The sequence below is a fragment of the Tursiops truncatus genome, chromosome 4, assembly GCF_011762595.2.
Source record: "Tursiops truncatus isolate mTurTru1 chromosome 4, mTurTru1.mat.Y, whole genome shotgun sequence".
NCBI lineage: Eukaryota > Metazoa > Chordata > Mammalia > Artiodactyla > Delphinidae > Tursiops > Tursiops truncatus.
In genome coordinates this window covers 78,567,680-78,581,005 of record NC_047037.1, presented here as the reverse complement: position 1 = coordinate 78,581,005, position 13,326 = coordinate 78,567,680, and the positions used below count along the sequence as shown (strand labels likewise).

Below are 13,326 nucleotides of genomic sequence, written 5' to 3'. Positions count from 1 at the left end.
CGTGGCTTGGTCACCGGAGTGAAGTGGAAAGCGAGGCCGTCCCTCTCCCTTCCCTCCTCCCCTCCCCAGGCCTGCCCTTCTTTCCTCCTTTCTTCCCCCTTCTTCCTCCACCCCTCACGCTCCTCTCCTCTGCGCACTTTCCGCACCTTCCGCTCCTGCGCCTCGCCCCACCCCTCCCTTGTCATCACTCGGCTCCTCCTCCCCCAGCCAGCCCCGCCCCTCCCTTCACGAGCCCCGCCCCGTATCTTCGCTCAGCCCCGCCTCTCCTGCTCCTCGCCCCGCCCCTTCCTTGTCGTCACTCGGCTCCTCCTCTCACACGCGAGTCCCGCCCCTCTCTTCTGGATTAGCTGTGTGTCCTCGCTCAGCCCTCGCTCCTCGCGGGGGTTACCATAGCTACCTTGCACACCGCATCTCGGTCTCCCTAGTCGGTCCTGGCTGGCCGCAGGGAAGAGCCGGCACCATGAGTCACGTAGTGACCATCGAAGAGCCCCAGGCCAAGCCGCCGGTGTCTCAAACCCGGTGCAGAGGGAGGTCGGGGCCCTGGGGCAAAGTCTCTGCCAATCGAACATATGATTTCCTATACGGTAAGGGCGGCTCCAGACCTCCCTCCTGAGTTGCCGACTCCTGGGCCAGGTGGGCTTTGAGACGGTGGGACCTGGCCGGGGGCGCGGCGGACAAAAGACGAGCCTCAGGACGGATCCTTTGCCCGCGGTCCTCTTCTGTTGGGTGGGGGCAGCTCCAAGCCCCCGAGGTGGTGGCGCTTTCGCGGGGGTGGGGGAGGTGTCTCGGAGACCACAGGTGCGCTCTGCATCTCAGAGCACTGAGCGGGAACACCTGACTCTTCTCCACCCTCTTGTTCTGATAATTTGCACAGCCTTAAGCAATCGTCCTGAATCCTGTTCCTGGCGTTCTGACTTGGAGATTCACTCAACACTCCCGCATGCAAACTGCGTAAAATGCCCAAAGAGAATGACCTTCCTGCTCCCATTCCCTGGGCAACTCCAAATTTGGCATTCTAGGTAAAGAAGGGCCAGTTTATCTCATCTTTGTTTTCAGGTTTCTCTTTTGTTTTTGCGGTACGCGGGCCTCCCACTGTTGTGGCCTCTCCCGTTGCGGAGCACAGGCTCTGGACGCGCAGGCTCAGCGGCCACGGCTCACGGGCCCAGCCGCTCCGCGGCATGCGGGATACCCCCGGACCGGGGCACGAACCCGTGTCCCCTGCATCGGCAGGCGGACCCCCAACCACTGCGCCACCAGGGAAGCCCCAGGTTTCTCTTTTTATTTAAGCTTATTCTTATCCATCAAAGTGTTGCTTATAAACTAGGTCCACTAGGGCCTTTCGGCCAGTAAAAGCCCCAGTTTATTTTAATGACCTGATTGTTCATTTATGTTCTGTCTCTTCTACTGGACCATAAGTTCCCTGAGTTCTTTAAGTTCTTGTTCTATACATTTTTGTAGCCTTCTCAGCACTTTTTCCAGTGCTGGTACATGTGTTAGGTGCTATGTAATTTATTATGAATTATTTGAATTATTGAATTGAATTTACTACTACAATAATTATAATCAGTAAAGCATGATTTTTTCCAGTTTTGCCCTGTCACCCTACTTTTAACCGCGTGGTATCTCCTCTGGGAATCCCAGGGTCTCCTTTGGATGAGAATCTTTAGGGTAGCCATTTCTTGGTGTTGGGAATGTGTAATGATTGCTTACCTTTGTATAGTACTTTACAGTTAACACCATTCTTTTATAAATCTTACCTCATTTATATACCATTTTGCATTTAACTTGACTTTAATCCTTTGTATCTCTCAGGTGCCTCACTCGAAGTGCCCACAATACTTTGTCACTTCCCTGAATCTACATTTGTTGATGGATTAGTAGCTACACTAATGCCCTGCTAATTAAAGTCTTTTAAATATGATATATTTTTCCCAGCTTCCAAAAATATTTTATAATACTTACTGGGTTTATCAAGAGCTCTTTCCTCCTTTCTTTCCCCCCAGAATCTGCAATTTATTATAGTTTTCCCAAAAAGTAATCATCATATTTTGGGGTTTGAAACACTTCCTCATCGTCACCATTACTTGGTTGTGACAACTTCCTGTGCTTCTTAGAATTATTTTTACAATATGGGTAAATTGGCTGAGGGGCTCTTTCATGATTTCCATGGAAAAATTTCCCCCATTAAATTCATGGGCTTTTGATAACATTAGGCCTGGGAGCTGAAAGGATTGGTGTTCGAATCAACTGCCAATCAATAAGTTGCCAACTTCTTTATTTTTTAATAAATTTTTTTGAAGTATGGTTGATTTACAATACTGTGTTAGTTTCAGGTATACAGCAAAGTAATTCAGTTATTTATATATATAGTTCAGATTATTTTCCATTGTGGGTTATTATATTTAATTTACAGTAAATCCTTGTTGCTTTTCTATTTTATGTGTAGTAGTTTGTATCTGTTAATCCCATACTCCTAATTTATCCCTCCCACCTCCCTTTCCCCTTTGGTAACCATAAGTTTATTCTCTATGTCTGTGAGTCTGTTTTGTATGTAGATTCATTTGTATTATTTTTCAGATTCCCCACATAAGTGATATTGTGTAATATTTGTCTTTGTCTGACTTACTTTGCCAAGTATAATATTCTCTAGGTTCATACATGTTGCTGCAAATGGCAATATTTCATTCTTTTTCTATGGATGAGTAATAGTCCATTGTGTGTGTGTGTGTATATATATATATATATGTGTGTGTGTGTGTGTATATATATATATATATATATATATACCACATCTTCTTAAGCCAATCATCTGCTAATGGGCACTGGGTTGCTTCCATATTTTGGCTATTGTAAATACTGCTGCTATGAACATTGGGGTACAGGTATCTTTTCAAATTAGAGTTTTCATTTTTTTACAGATATATACCCAGGAGTGGGATTAGTGGATCATATGTTAGCTCTAGTTTTTTTTAAGGAACCTCCATACTGTTTTCCATAGTGGCTGCACCAATTTATACATTCCCACCAACAGTGTAGGAGGGTTCCCTCTTTTCCACACCCTCTTAGGAATTTATTATTTATAGACTTTTTCATGATAGCCATTTTGACCACTGTGTGGTGATACCTCATGGTGGTTTTGATTTGCATTTCTTTAATAATTAGTCATGTTGAGCAATTTCTCATATGCTTCTTGGCCATCTGTATGTCTTCTTTGGAAAATGTCTATTTAGGTCTTCTGCCCATTTTTTGATTGGGTATTTATCTATCTATCTATTTATTTATTGCCACGTTGGGTCTTTGTTGCTGCGTGCGGGCTTTCTCTCTTTGCAGCGAGCAGGGGCTACTCTTTGTTGCGGTGCACAGGCTTCTCGTTGCGTTGGCTTCTCTTGTTGCGGAACATGGGCTCTTTGCATGCGGGCTTCAGTAGTTGCAGCACGTGGGCTCAGTAGTTGTGGCATGCAGGCTTTAGGGCATGTGGGCTTCAGTGGCTGTGGCACATGGGCTTTGTAGTTGTGGCTCATGGGCTCTAGAGTGCAGGCTCAGTAGTTGTGGCACACGGGCTTAGTTGCTCCGCGGCATGTGGGGTCTTCCCTGGACCAGGGATCAAACCCGTGTCCCCTGCATTGGCAGGTGGATTCTTAACCACTGCACCACCAGGGAAGTCCCTGTGTGTTTTTGATATTGAGTTGTGTGAGCTGTTTGTATATTTTGGTTATTAACCCTTTGTTGGTCACATTGTTTGCAAATATTTTCTCCCATTCCGTAGGTTTTTTCAGTTTGTTGATGGTTTGCTTTACTGTGCAAAATCTTTTAAGTTGGATTAGTGCCATTTGTTTATTTTTGCTTTTATTTCTTTTGCCTTGGGAGACTGATCTAAGAAAATATTGCTACAATTTATGTCAGAGGATGTTTTTCCTATGTTCTGTTCTAGGAGTTTTATGCTTTCATGTCCTATATTTAGGTCTTTAAATCATTTTGAGTTTATTTTTGTAAATGGTTTGAGGGAGTGTTCTAATTGCATTAATTTACATGTAGCTAGCTGTCCACCTTTCCCAGTACCACTTGTTGAAGAGACTGTCTTTCCTCCATTGTATATTCTTGCCTCCTTTGTTATAGATTAATTGACCATAGGTACATGGGTTTATTGCTGGGCTCTCTGTTCTGTTGATCTATATGTCTGTTTTTGTGCCAATACCATGCTGTTTTGATTACTATAGCTTTGTAGAATAGTTTGAGGTCTGGAAGGGTTATGTCTCCAGTTTTGTTCTTTTTCCTCAGGATTGCTTTGACAATTCTGGGTCTTTTGTGCTTCCATATAAATTTTAGGATTATTTGTTCTAGTTGTGTGGAAAATGTTATGGGTATTTTGATAGGGATTGTATTAAATCTGTAGATTGCTTTGGGTAGTATGGCCATTTTAACAATACTGATTGTTCGACTCCAAGAGCATGGGATATCTTTCCATTTCTTTGAATCATCTTCAGTTTCCTTTATCAATGTTTTATAGTTTCCAGCATACAGGTCTTTTACTTCTTGGTTAGGTTTATTCCTAGATATTTTTATATTGATGCAATTTTAAATGGGATTTTTTTTAAACTTTCTGATATTTAATTGTTAGTATAAAAAAATGCAACAAATTTCTGTATATTAATCTTGTATCCTGCTACCTTGCTGAATTCATTTATTAGTTCTAATAGTTTTTGTATGGATACTTTAGTGTCTTCTATATAGAGTCGCATGCCATCTGCAAATAGTGACAGTTTTACTTCTTCCCTTCCAATTTGGATACTTTTTTATTTCTTTTTCTTGTCTCATTGCTATGGCTAGGGCTTCCAATACTATGTTGAATAGAGGTGGTGAGAGTGGACATCCTTTTCTTGTTCCTGAATTTAGCTAGAAGGCTTTCAGCTTTTCACCATTGACTTTTATGTTGGCTGTGGGTTTGTGGTTTATTATGTTCAGTTATGTTCCCTCTATACCCACTTTGGTGAGAGTTTTTATCATGAATGGATGTTGAATTTGGTCAAATGCTTTTTCTGTGTGTATTGAGATGGTCATATGGTTTTTGTCTTTCCTTCTGTTAATGTGGTGTATCACATTGGTTGATTTGTGTATGTTGAACCATCCTTGCTACCCTGGAATGAATCCAACTTGATCGTGGTGTACGATCCTTTTTATGTATTGTTGGATTTGGTTTGCTAATATTTTGTTGAGGATTTTTGTATCTATATTCATCAAAGATATTGGCCTGTAATTTTCTTTTTTGGTAGTGGCTTTGTCTGGTTTTGCTATCAGGGTGATGGTAGCTTCACAGAATGACTTTGGGAGTGTTCCCGCCTCTTAATTTTTTGGAATAGTTTGAGCAGGATAGGTATAAATTCTTCTTTGTAAGTTTGGTAAATTCCCGAGTGAAGTCATCCTGACCTGGACTTTTCTTTGGAGGGAGTTTTGTTTCGTTTTGTTTTTTAAGTAGAGTTAATTTACAATGTGGAGGGAGTTTTTTTTTTTTCTAATTACAGATTCTATTTCACCTCAATGATTGGTCTGTTCGAATTATCTGTTTCTTCTTGGCTCAGTTTTGGCAGGCTGTATGTTGCTAGAAACTTGTTCATTTCTTCCAGGTTGTCCAATTTGTTGGCATATAACTGTTCACAGTATTGTCTTATGAGTTTTTGTATTTATGTGGTGTCAGTTGTTATTTCGCCTCTTTCATTTCTTATTTTATTTATTTGGGTCCTCTCTCTTTTCTTCTTGGTGAGCCTGGCTAGAGGTTTGTCAATTTTGTTCCTCTTTAAAAAACAAAACCAAAAAAACAGCACTTGGTTTTATTGATCTTTTCTATGATTATTTTATCTCTATCTTATTTCCTCGCTGATCTTTATTATTTCCTTCCTTCTTCTGACTTTGGGTTTTGTTTGTTCTTCTTTTTCTATTTTTTTTTTTCCCCGATGTCAGCTGTTTTCCTGTGGGCTTTTCCAAAAGCAGACCTTGAGGTAAACGTTCATAGGATACTGCTTTATTAAGAAGTACAATCCAAAAGAAACCAGAGATAGGGAAATGTGACTGAGAAGGGAATGTCAGAGAAAATAAAACCATGTGTTACCAAGGTGATTACCACAAAGTTTGTATCAAGTAAAAGTAAAACCATTTTTCTGAGAAGCAGTATGTGTTACTTTGCCTATCGATAATCCAGCCCTGGAGTGGAAGGAGAATTTACCTGCTGGCTTCTGTTTCTCTTTGGTTAAAACTTTGCTTTATGTATCCTCAGTAAGAGACATGTGAAGGTGATATGAATTTCCCATGGATTTTCACGTCTCCAGGTCACAGAGAAAAACTAAGGGGAAGGTGAGGGACACTTGGTGCAGACGTGAGGTAAAGAGACACTGGGCTGTGCCTGCTGCTTGGACTGCAACTTGGTTGAGCCAAAACAGAAATTGTTGCTCTGGTTAGTTGGTAGGAAACAAGTTGGCAAGAGCTCCAGACATCTGCAAATTATAAGTTTATGAAATCATGTAAATGAAGTGGCTGATCCAAACATACCAAAACCAGAACCAAACAAAACAGCACTTATCTTCCCCACACTCTCCTGCCCTTTTGATTATTACCTCCCAGAGGGAAAACTTTCAATTCTTTTTAGCTCTTTCTTCTCGTATTTAGTAAAATATTCTTTTCATCTTTTCTTAAAAAAATTTTTTTAATTAAAATTTTTAACCATTTAAAAAATTTAAGTAGAATTAATTTACAATGTTGTGTTAGTTTCAGATGTACAACAAAGTGATTCAGATACATATATATATATATACACACGTATATACTTTTTCAGATTCTTTTCTTTTATAGGTTATTATTGGATATAGTTTCCTGTGCAATACAGTAGGTCTTTTTTGTTTATCTGTTTTACATATAGTAGTGCGTATATGTTAATCCCAAACTCCTAATTTATCTCTCCCCCCTCATTACCCCCTTTGGTAACCAATAAGTTTGTTTTCTATGTCTGTGAGTCTGTTTCTGTTTTGTAAATAAGTTCATTTGTATCTTTTTTTTTTTTTTTTTTTTTTGCAGTACACGGGCCTCTCACTGTTGTGGCCTCTCCCGTTGCGGAGCACAGGCTCCGGACGCGCAGGCTCAGCGGCCATGGCTCACGGGCCCAGCCGCTCCGCAGCATGTGGGATCTTCCCAGACCAGGGCACAAACCCGTGTCCCTTGCATTGGCAGGAGGACTCTCAACCACTGTGCCACCAGGGAAACCCTGTCCATGTTGCTGCAAATGTCATTATTTCATTCTTTTTTATGGCTGAGTAATAGTCCATTGTATATACATATATATATGTGGGGTGTATATATATATATATATATATATATATATACACATACATACATACACACACAACATCTTCTTTATCCGTTCATCTGTTGATGTTCATTTAGGTTGCTTCCAAGTCTTGGCTATTGTAAATAGTGCTGCTATGAACTTTGGGGTGCATGTATCTTCAAATTAGAGTTTTCTCCAGATAAATGCCCAGGAGTGGGATTTAAGGATCATACGGTAACTCTATTTTTAGGTTTTTAAAGAACCTCCATGCTGTTCTCCATAGTGGCTGCACCAATTTACATTCCCACCAACAGTGTAGGAGGGTTCCTTTTTCTCCACACTCTCTCCAGTATTTATTATTTGTAGACTTGTTAATGATGGCCATTCTGATGTGAGGTGATACCTCATTGTAGTTTTGATTTGCATTTCTCTAATAATTAGCGATATTGAACATCTTTTCATGTGCCTGTTAGGCATCTATATGCCTTCTTGGAGAAATATCTATTTAGGTATTCTGGTCACTTTTTATTGGGCTGTTTGTTTTTTTGGTATTAAAGTGTATGAGCTGTTGGTGTATTTTGGAAATTAATCCCTTGTTGGTAGCATCATTTGCAAATATTTTTTCCCACTTTGTAGGTTGTCTTTTTGTTTTGTTTATGGTTTCCTTTGCTATGCAAAAGCTTTTAAGTTTAATTAGGTCCCATTTGTTTATTTTTGGTTTTGTTTCCATTACTCTAGGAGATGGATCCAAAAAAATTATTGCTATGATTTATGTCAGAGTCTTCTGCCTATGTTTTCCTCTAGGAGTTTTATAGTATCTGGTCTTACACTTAGGTCTTTAATCCATCTTGAGTTTATTTTTGTATATGGTGTTAGAGAATGTTCTAATTTCATTCTTTTACATGTAGCTGTCCAGTTTTCCCAGCACTACTTATTGAAGAGATTGTCTCTTCTCCATTGTATATTCTTGCCTCCCTTGTCATAGATTAATTGCCTGTAGGTGTATGGGTTTATTTCTGGGCTCTCTATTCTGGTCCATTGATCTGTATGTCTGTTTTTGTGCCAGTACCATACTGTTTTGATTATTGTAGCTTTGTAGTATAGTGTGAAGTCAGAGAATGTGATTCCTCCAGCTCTGTTCTTCTTTCTCAAGATTGTTTTGGCTATTCGGGGTCTTTTGTGTTTCCATCCAAATTTAAAAAAATTTTTTTCTAGTTCTGTGAAAATGCCATTGGTAATTTGATAGGGATTGCATTGAATCTGTAGATTGCCTTGGGTAGTATGGTCATTTTAACAATATGGATTCTTCCAATTCAAGAACATGGTTTTTCCATCTGTTTCCATCTGTTTCATTCTTTCCATCTGTTTGTGTCATCTTCAGTTTCTTTCATCAGTGTCTTATAGTTTTCAGAGTAGAGGTCTTTTGCCTCCTTAGGTAGGTTTATTTCTAGGTGTTTTATTCTTTTTGATATAATGTAAACAGGATTGTTTCCTTAATTTCTCTTTCTGATATTGCTTTGTTAGTGTATAGAAATGCAACAGTTTTCTGTACATTAATTTTGTATCTAGCAACTTTACCAAATTCACTGATGAGCTCTAGTAGTTTTCTGATAGCGTCTTTAGGATTTTCTATGTATAGCATCATGTCATGTGCAAACAATGACAGTTTTACTTATTCTTTTTTAAGTTGGATTCCTTTTATTTATTTTTCTTCTCTGATTACTGTGTCTAGGACTTCCAAAACTCTGTTCAATAAAAGTGGTGACAGTGGGCATCCTTGTCTTCTTCCTGATCTTAGAGGAAATACTTTCTGCTTTTCATCACTGAGTATGATATTAGCTGTGGGTTTGTCATATATGGCCTTTATTATGTTGAGGTTGGTTCCCTCTGTGTCCACTTCCTGAAGAGTTTTTATCATAAATGGATGTTGAATTTTATCAAAAGCTTTTTCTGTACCTATTGAGATGTTCATATGGTTTTTATTCTTCAGTTTGTTAAAGGTGTATCACGCTGATTGATTTGTGGATATTGAAAAATCCTGGCATCTCTGGGATAAATCCTACTTGATCGTGGTGTATGATCCTTTTAATGTATTGTTGGAATCAGTTTGCTAGTTATCTTTTGTTTTTTAATTTATTTATTTTATTCTTTTTATTTATTTATTTTTATTTTCATTGCTGCGTGCAGGCTTTCTCTAGTTGAGGCGAGTGGGGGCTACTCTTCATTGCAGTGCTTGGGTTTCTCACTGTGGTGACTTCTCTTGTTGTGGAGCACGGGCTCTAGGCTCACGGGCTTCAGTAGTTGTGGCACGTGGGCTCGGTAGTTGTGGCTTGCGGGCTGTAGAGCGCAGGCTCAGTAGTTGTGGTGTATGGGCTTAGTTGCCCCATGGCATGTGGGGTCTTCCTGGACCAGGGCTCAAACCCGTGTCCCCTGCATTGGCACGTGGACTCTCAACCACTGTGCCACCAGGGAAGCCCCTGAGATATTTTTAAACCTCTCCTTCTATTCTAAATGATAATCTTGCTGGGTAGAGTATCCTGGGTTGCAGTTTTTTCCCTTTCAGGACTTTGAATATACCATGGCCCTCCCTTCTGGCCTGCAAAGTTTCTGTAGAGAAATCAGCTGATAGCCTTATGAGGTTTTCCTTGTAACTAACTCTTTGTTTTTTTGCTGCCTTTAGAATTCCCTGTTTATCTTTAACTTTTGCTGTTTTAATTATGATATGTCTTGGTGTGGGTCTGTTTGTGTTCATCTTGTTTGGGACCCTCTTTGCTTCCTGTACCTGGATATCTATTTCCTTATTTATGTTTGGGAACTTTTCAGCCATAATTTCTTCAAATACATTCTTGATTCCCTTCTCTCTCTCTCTCTTCTCCTTCTAGAACCCCTATTATGTGTAGGTTGGCATACTTCATATTATCCCATAGATCTCGTATGTTGCCTTTATTTTTTTCATTTGTCTTTCTGTCTGCTATTCTGATTGAATAATTTCCATTATTCTATCTTCCAGATCACTTACTCATTCTTCTGTGTCATTTAGTCTGCTATTCATTGCTTCTAGATTGGTTTTTATCTCAGGAATTGAATTGTCTAATTTTGATTGGTTCATCTTTATAGTTTCTAGTTCCTTGTTACAGCAATCTGCATTTCTATTGATAATCTTTCTTAATTCCTTTAGCATTTTTATTACCTTCTTTTTGAACTCAAGGTCTAGTAGACTGGTGAGGTCTGTTTCATTATTTGTTCTTTCAGGGGATTTCTCTTGTTCTGTTGATTGGAAATAGTTCCTATGCTTTTTAATTTTACTTAACTTTCTCTGTCTATGAATTTAGGAGAAACAGCTATCTACTGTGGTCTTGAAGGGGTGTTTTTATGTGGGATTGACCCTGCAAAGACGGTATGTCTCCAGTATTTTTGGTGCAAGGGCTGGTTTTGGTATGGATGCCAGCCACATTTTTCCTCAGGGTGTGCTGGTCGTTACCCCCTTGATAGGGGGTGTGCTTGGTGTTGTCATATCTAGAGCCTGTGCTGGATGTGAGGCAGGGCTTCCTCTCTGCTCCGTGGCTGTCACCGTACTTTTGGGGGTGGGGCCTGCTCCCCAGTTGTTGGAATAGATGGCCTGAGGATTGGGTTCGATCAAGCTCCGTAGCCCTTGAGTGTGCACCCTGCGCCAAGGGAGGTAAATCCTGAAGCAAATGAGGCCCGTGTGGTCACAGAAGATCTGTACACCAGTTGTGTGGGCCTCCGTGGTTCCACTCAGAAGCAGTCTAAGTTCACGTCCCTTTCTCTGGTGTTCATCCCAGATCTAGTGCAGGGCTGTGGTGTGGAGTGGGTGGGGCTGGGGCATTTGCTAGGCTGGGGCTGGCGGTCAGGTTGTGGTTGCAGGAGTTGAGCTGGCTGCTTTGCCGCCTGAGATCTGGGCTGCCTCTGTGGCAGTCTTTTCCCAGGACCGTTATTCCCCAGACGTAGTGCTAAGCTGTGGTGTGGAATGGGCAGAGCCTGGGCTCTCTTGCTGGGAAATGAACTGCTGCATACCCCTGCCCGGGGCCTGTCTGCCCGAGATTCAGTACTTAGCCCCTTCACACTCTTGTGGTGCCACCAGGTACAAAGGCTGACAATTTCTGCCCAGCTAGACCCACTGCCCCTGTGCGTGCACTTATAACGGGCTCTGCAGGGCCCCCCAACCCCGATAACCTCCCAGGCCCTCTGGTCTGTCGCTGCATAGCTAGGCCAGGTCTCTGCCCAGATCTCATGCCAAGCTGTGATGTGGACTGAGTGGGGCTAGGGCATCCGCCCATTTGGATTGGGAAGTGCAGTGAGGTTGCAGCCACCAGTGCAAGGCTGTCTCATCCCTGATTGTTAGCAAGCCAGCACACGTGCAGTCCTATCGAGTAGAGTCTAGACTTCTTCAGTCTCTCTGTCTGTCTCAGTGAATTTCCCAGCAGGCAAGGGGGCTTTACTCCTCTGTGCAGGAATCCCAGGAATTGGATGCCCAAACTGTGGCTTGATCTACTCACTCCCCAGAGTGAAGGTCCACCCATGTGGACCTTTTCTTCCTTTCAGATCCCTCCCAGGGATGCAGGTCCTGATCTGGTACCTTTTTTTCCCATCATACCCAGTTACATGGAGATCTTTATTGCAGCTTTGGTTGTATAGCAGTTCTTCTGCCAGTTTCCAGTTAGTTTTCATTGAGAACTGTCCCACATGTAGATATATTATTGATGTGTTTATGGGGGGAGATGAGCTCCATGTCCTCCTACTCCACCATTTTGATCCCCTCAGTTGCTGACTTCTTGAAGCCTTGGTTTCCTTTTCTATAAAATGGAGGCCTAGTGCCGACCTCACTGGGTTTTTTGAGGATTAAACGGAATATTGCACGTAAAGCACTTAATAACTGTCTAGGAGTAAGCAAGTAATGACCTGGTGACTGCTGTTACTTGGGCATCTCAGAGGCCTCTCCACTGCCATTTGAGCACTGTTTTAGGCTATGTTGTAGAATGTGTAGTCACAAATCATAGAGTATTGTTTCATTATCTTTTATAGATGTAAAAATGTTCCTGTAGATATCATGTCTTCACACTCCTTATGGAAATAAGAGGAGAATGTTTTATTATTTATTATTCAGACTTAGGAGAAATGTGGGTTAAATTAATTTCAGTTGACCAGCACAATTGCAACCACTGACCCAGTGATATCGAGTTGAGAAGTGATGGAAACTGGGCTGATTAGGAATGAAGAGACCACACTTTATGGCCTCAAATTATAGGCTACTGAATTTGAAGACAGAATGAATGCACCTGTTTAAACAGAAGAATGACTATAGCTTCAACATCTCTGATATACTGGAAATAGTATAGGACAAAGTGAAATTTCTACATACTCTTATTTTAAATGATTTAAAAGAAATCACTGGGTCAGTGGTTGCAGTTGTGCTGTTCGTCTGCAGCTGGGTAACTGAGGAGTCATTAGGTTCTGGAAATTGACTTACATCATCTAAATTCAAAAGAGATTTATTTCTAAATCACAATACCAAATTAATAATTTCTGTGGAGAAATATATGTTACCAAGATGTCTAGACTAGTTGGTCAGGGTATTTGTTTCTCAAGAGATGTCTACTTGATAAATCAAGTCTGTATCTGAAGATTGCTTGTGAACTTAATGTCAAATTGTTTGATTTTAAGGGGTAGTATAATCAGTCATGAATATTCTTTGTCACTTTAGAGATATATCTAACAAACCCATACTTATAGCAGCAGGGCAATCTTTTTTGAACTGGGAGAAATAACTTAGTCCCATCTTAAGAGGTGAATTCTAAAAATAGCTGATCTTCTTTATCTCTGATTAGAGAATGACATTTTCTTAGCCTGTCTACCAGTTATGGGTGATACACTGTTAAGAGTTTGTATCTCTCCTGTGAACTGAATATAGGAGATAGTGCCCAAAGTTATTGTTTCTTTCCCTCGGAAATGGGTGTTGTGTGTATATACATGGTCTTTCTTCTTGCAGTATTTCC

The 13,326-nt window shown here is 40.8% G+C and overlaps 1 protein-coding gene across 8 annotated transcripts in view; it reads left to right on the top strand.

Annotated features, from left to right (window-relative positions):
* Nucleotides 1-351: 351 nt before the first annotated feature.
* Nucleotides 352-13,326, top strand: part of CFAP91 (cilia and flagella associated protein 91) — a 155,469-nt gene continuing 142,494 nt past the window's right edge. For 4 of the 8 annotated variants that reach the window (XM_033855795.2, XM_033855793.2, XM_033855794.2 and 1 more), the window contains exon 1: nt 354-584. In XM_033855795.2, coding sequence (XP_033711686.1) covers nt 461-584 — 124 coding nt within the window. In that variant the 5' untranslated portion in view covers nt 354-460. Of the gene's footprint in view, nt 585-874; nt 1,020-1,144; nt 1,269-13,326 lie in introns of those variants that run through there. The other 4 variants (XM_073804198.1, XM_073804196.1, XM_033855792.2 and 1 more) reach the window with 4 other exon arrangements.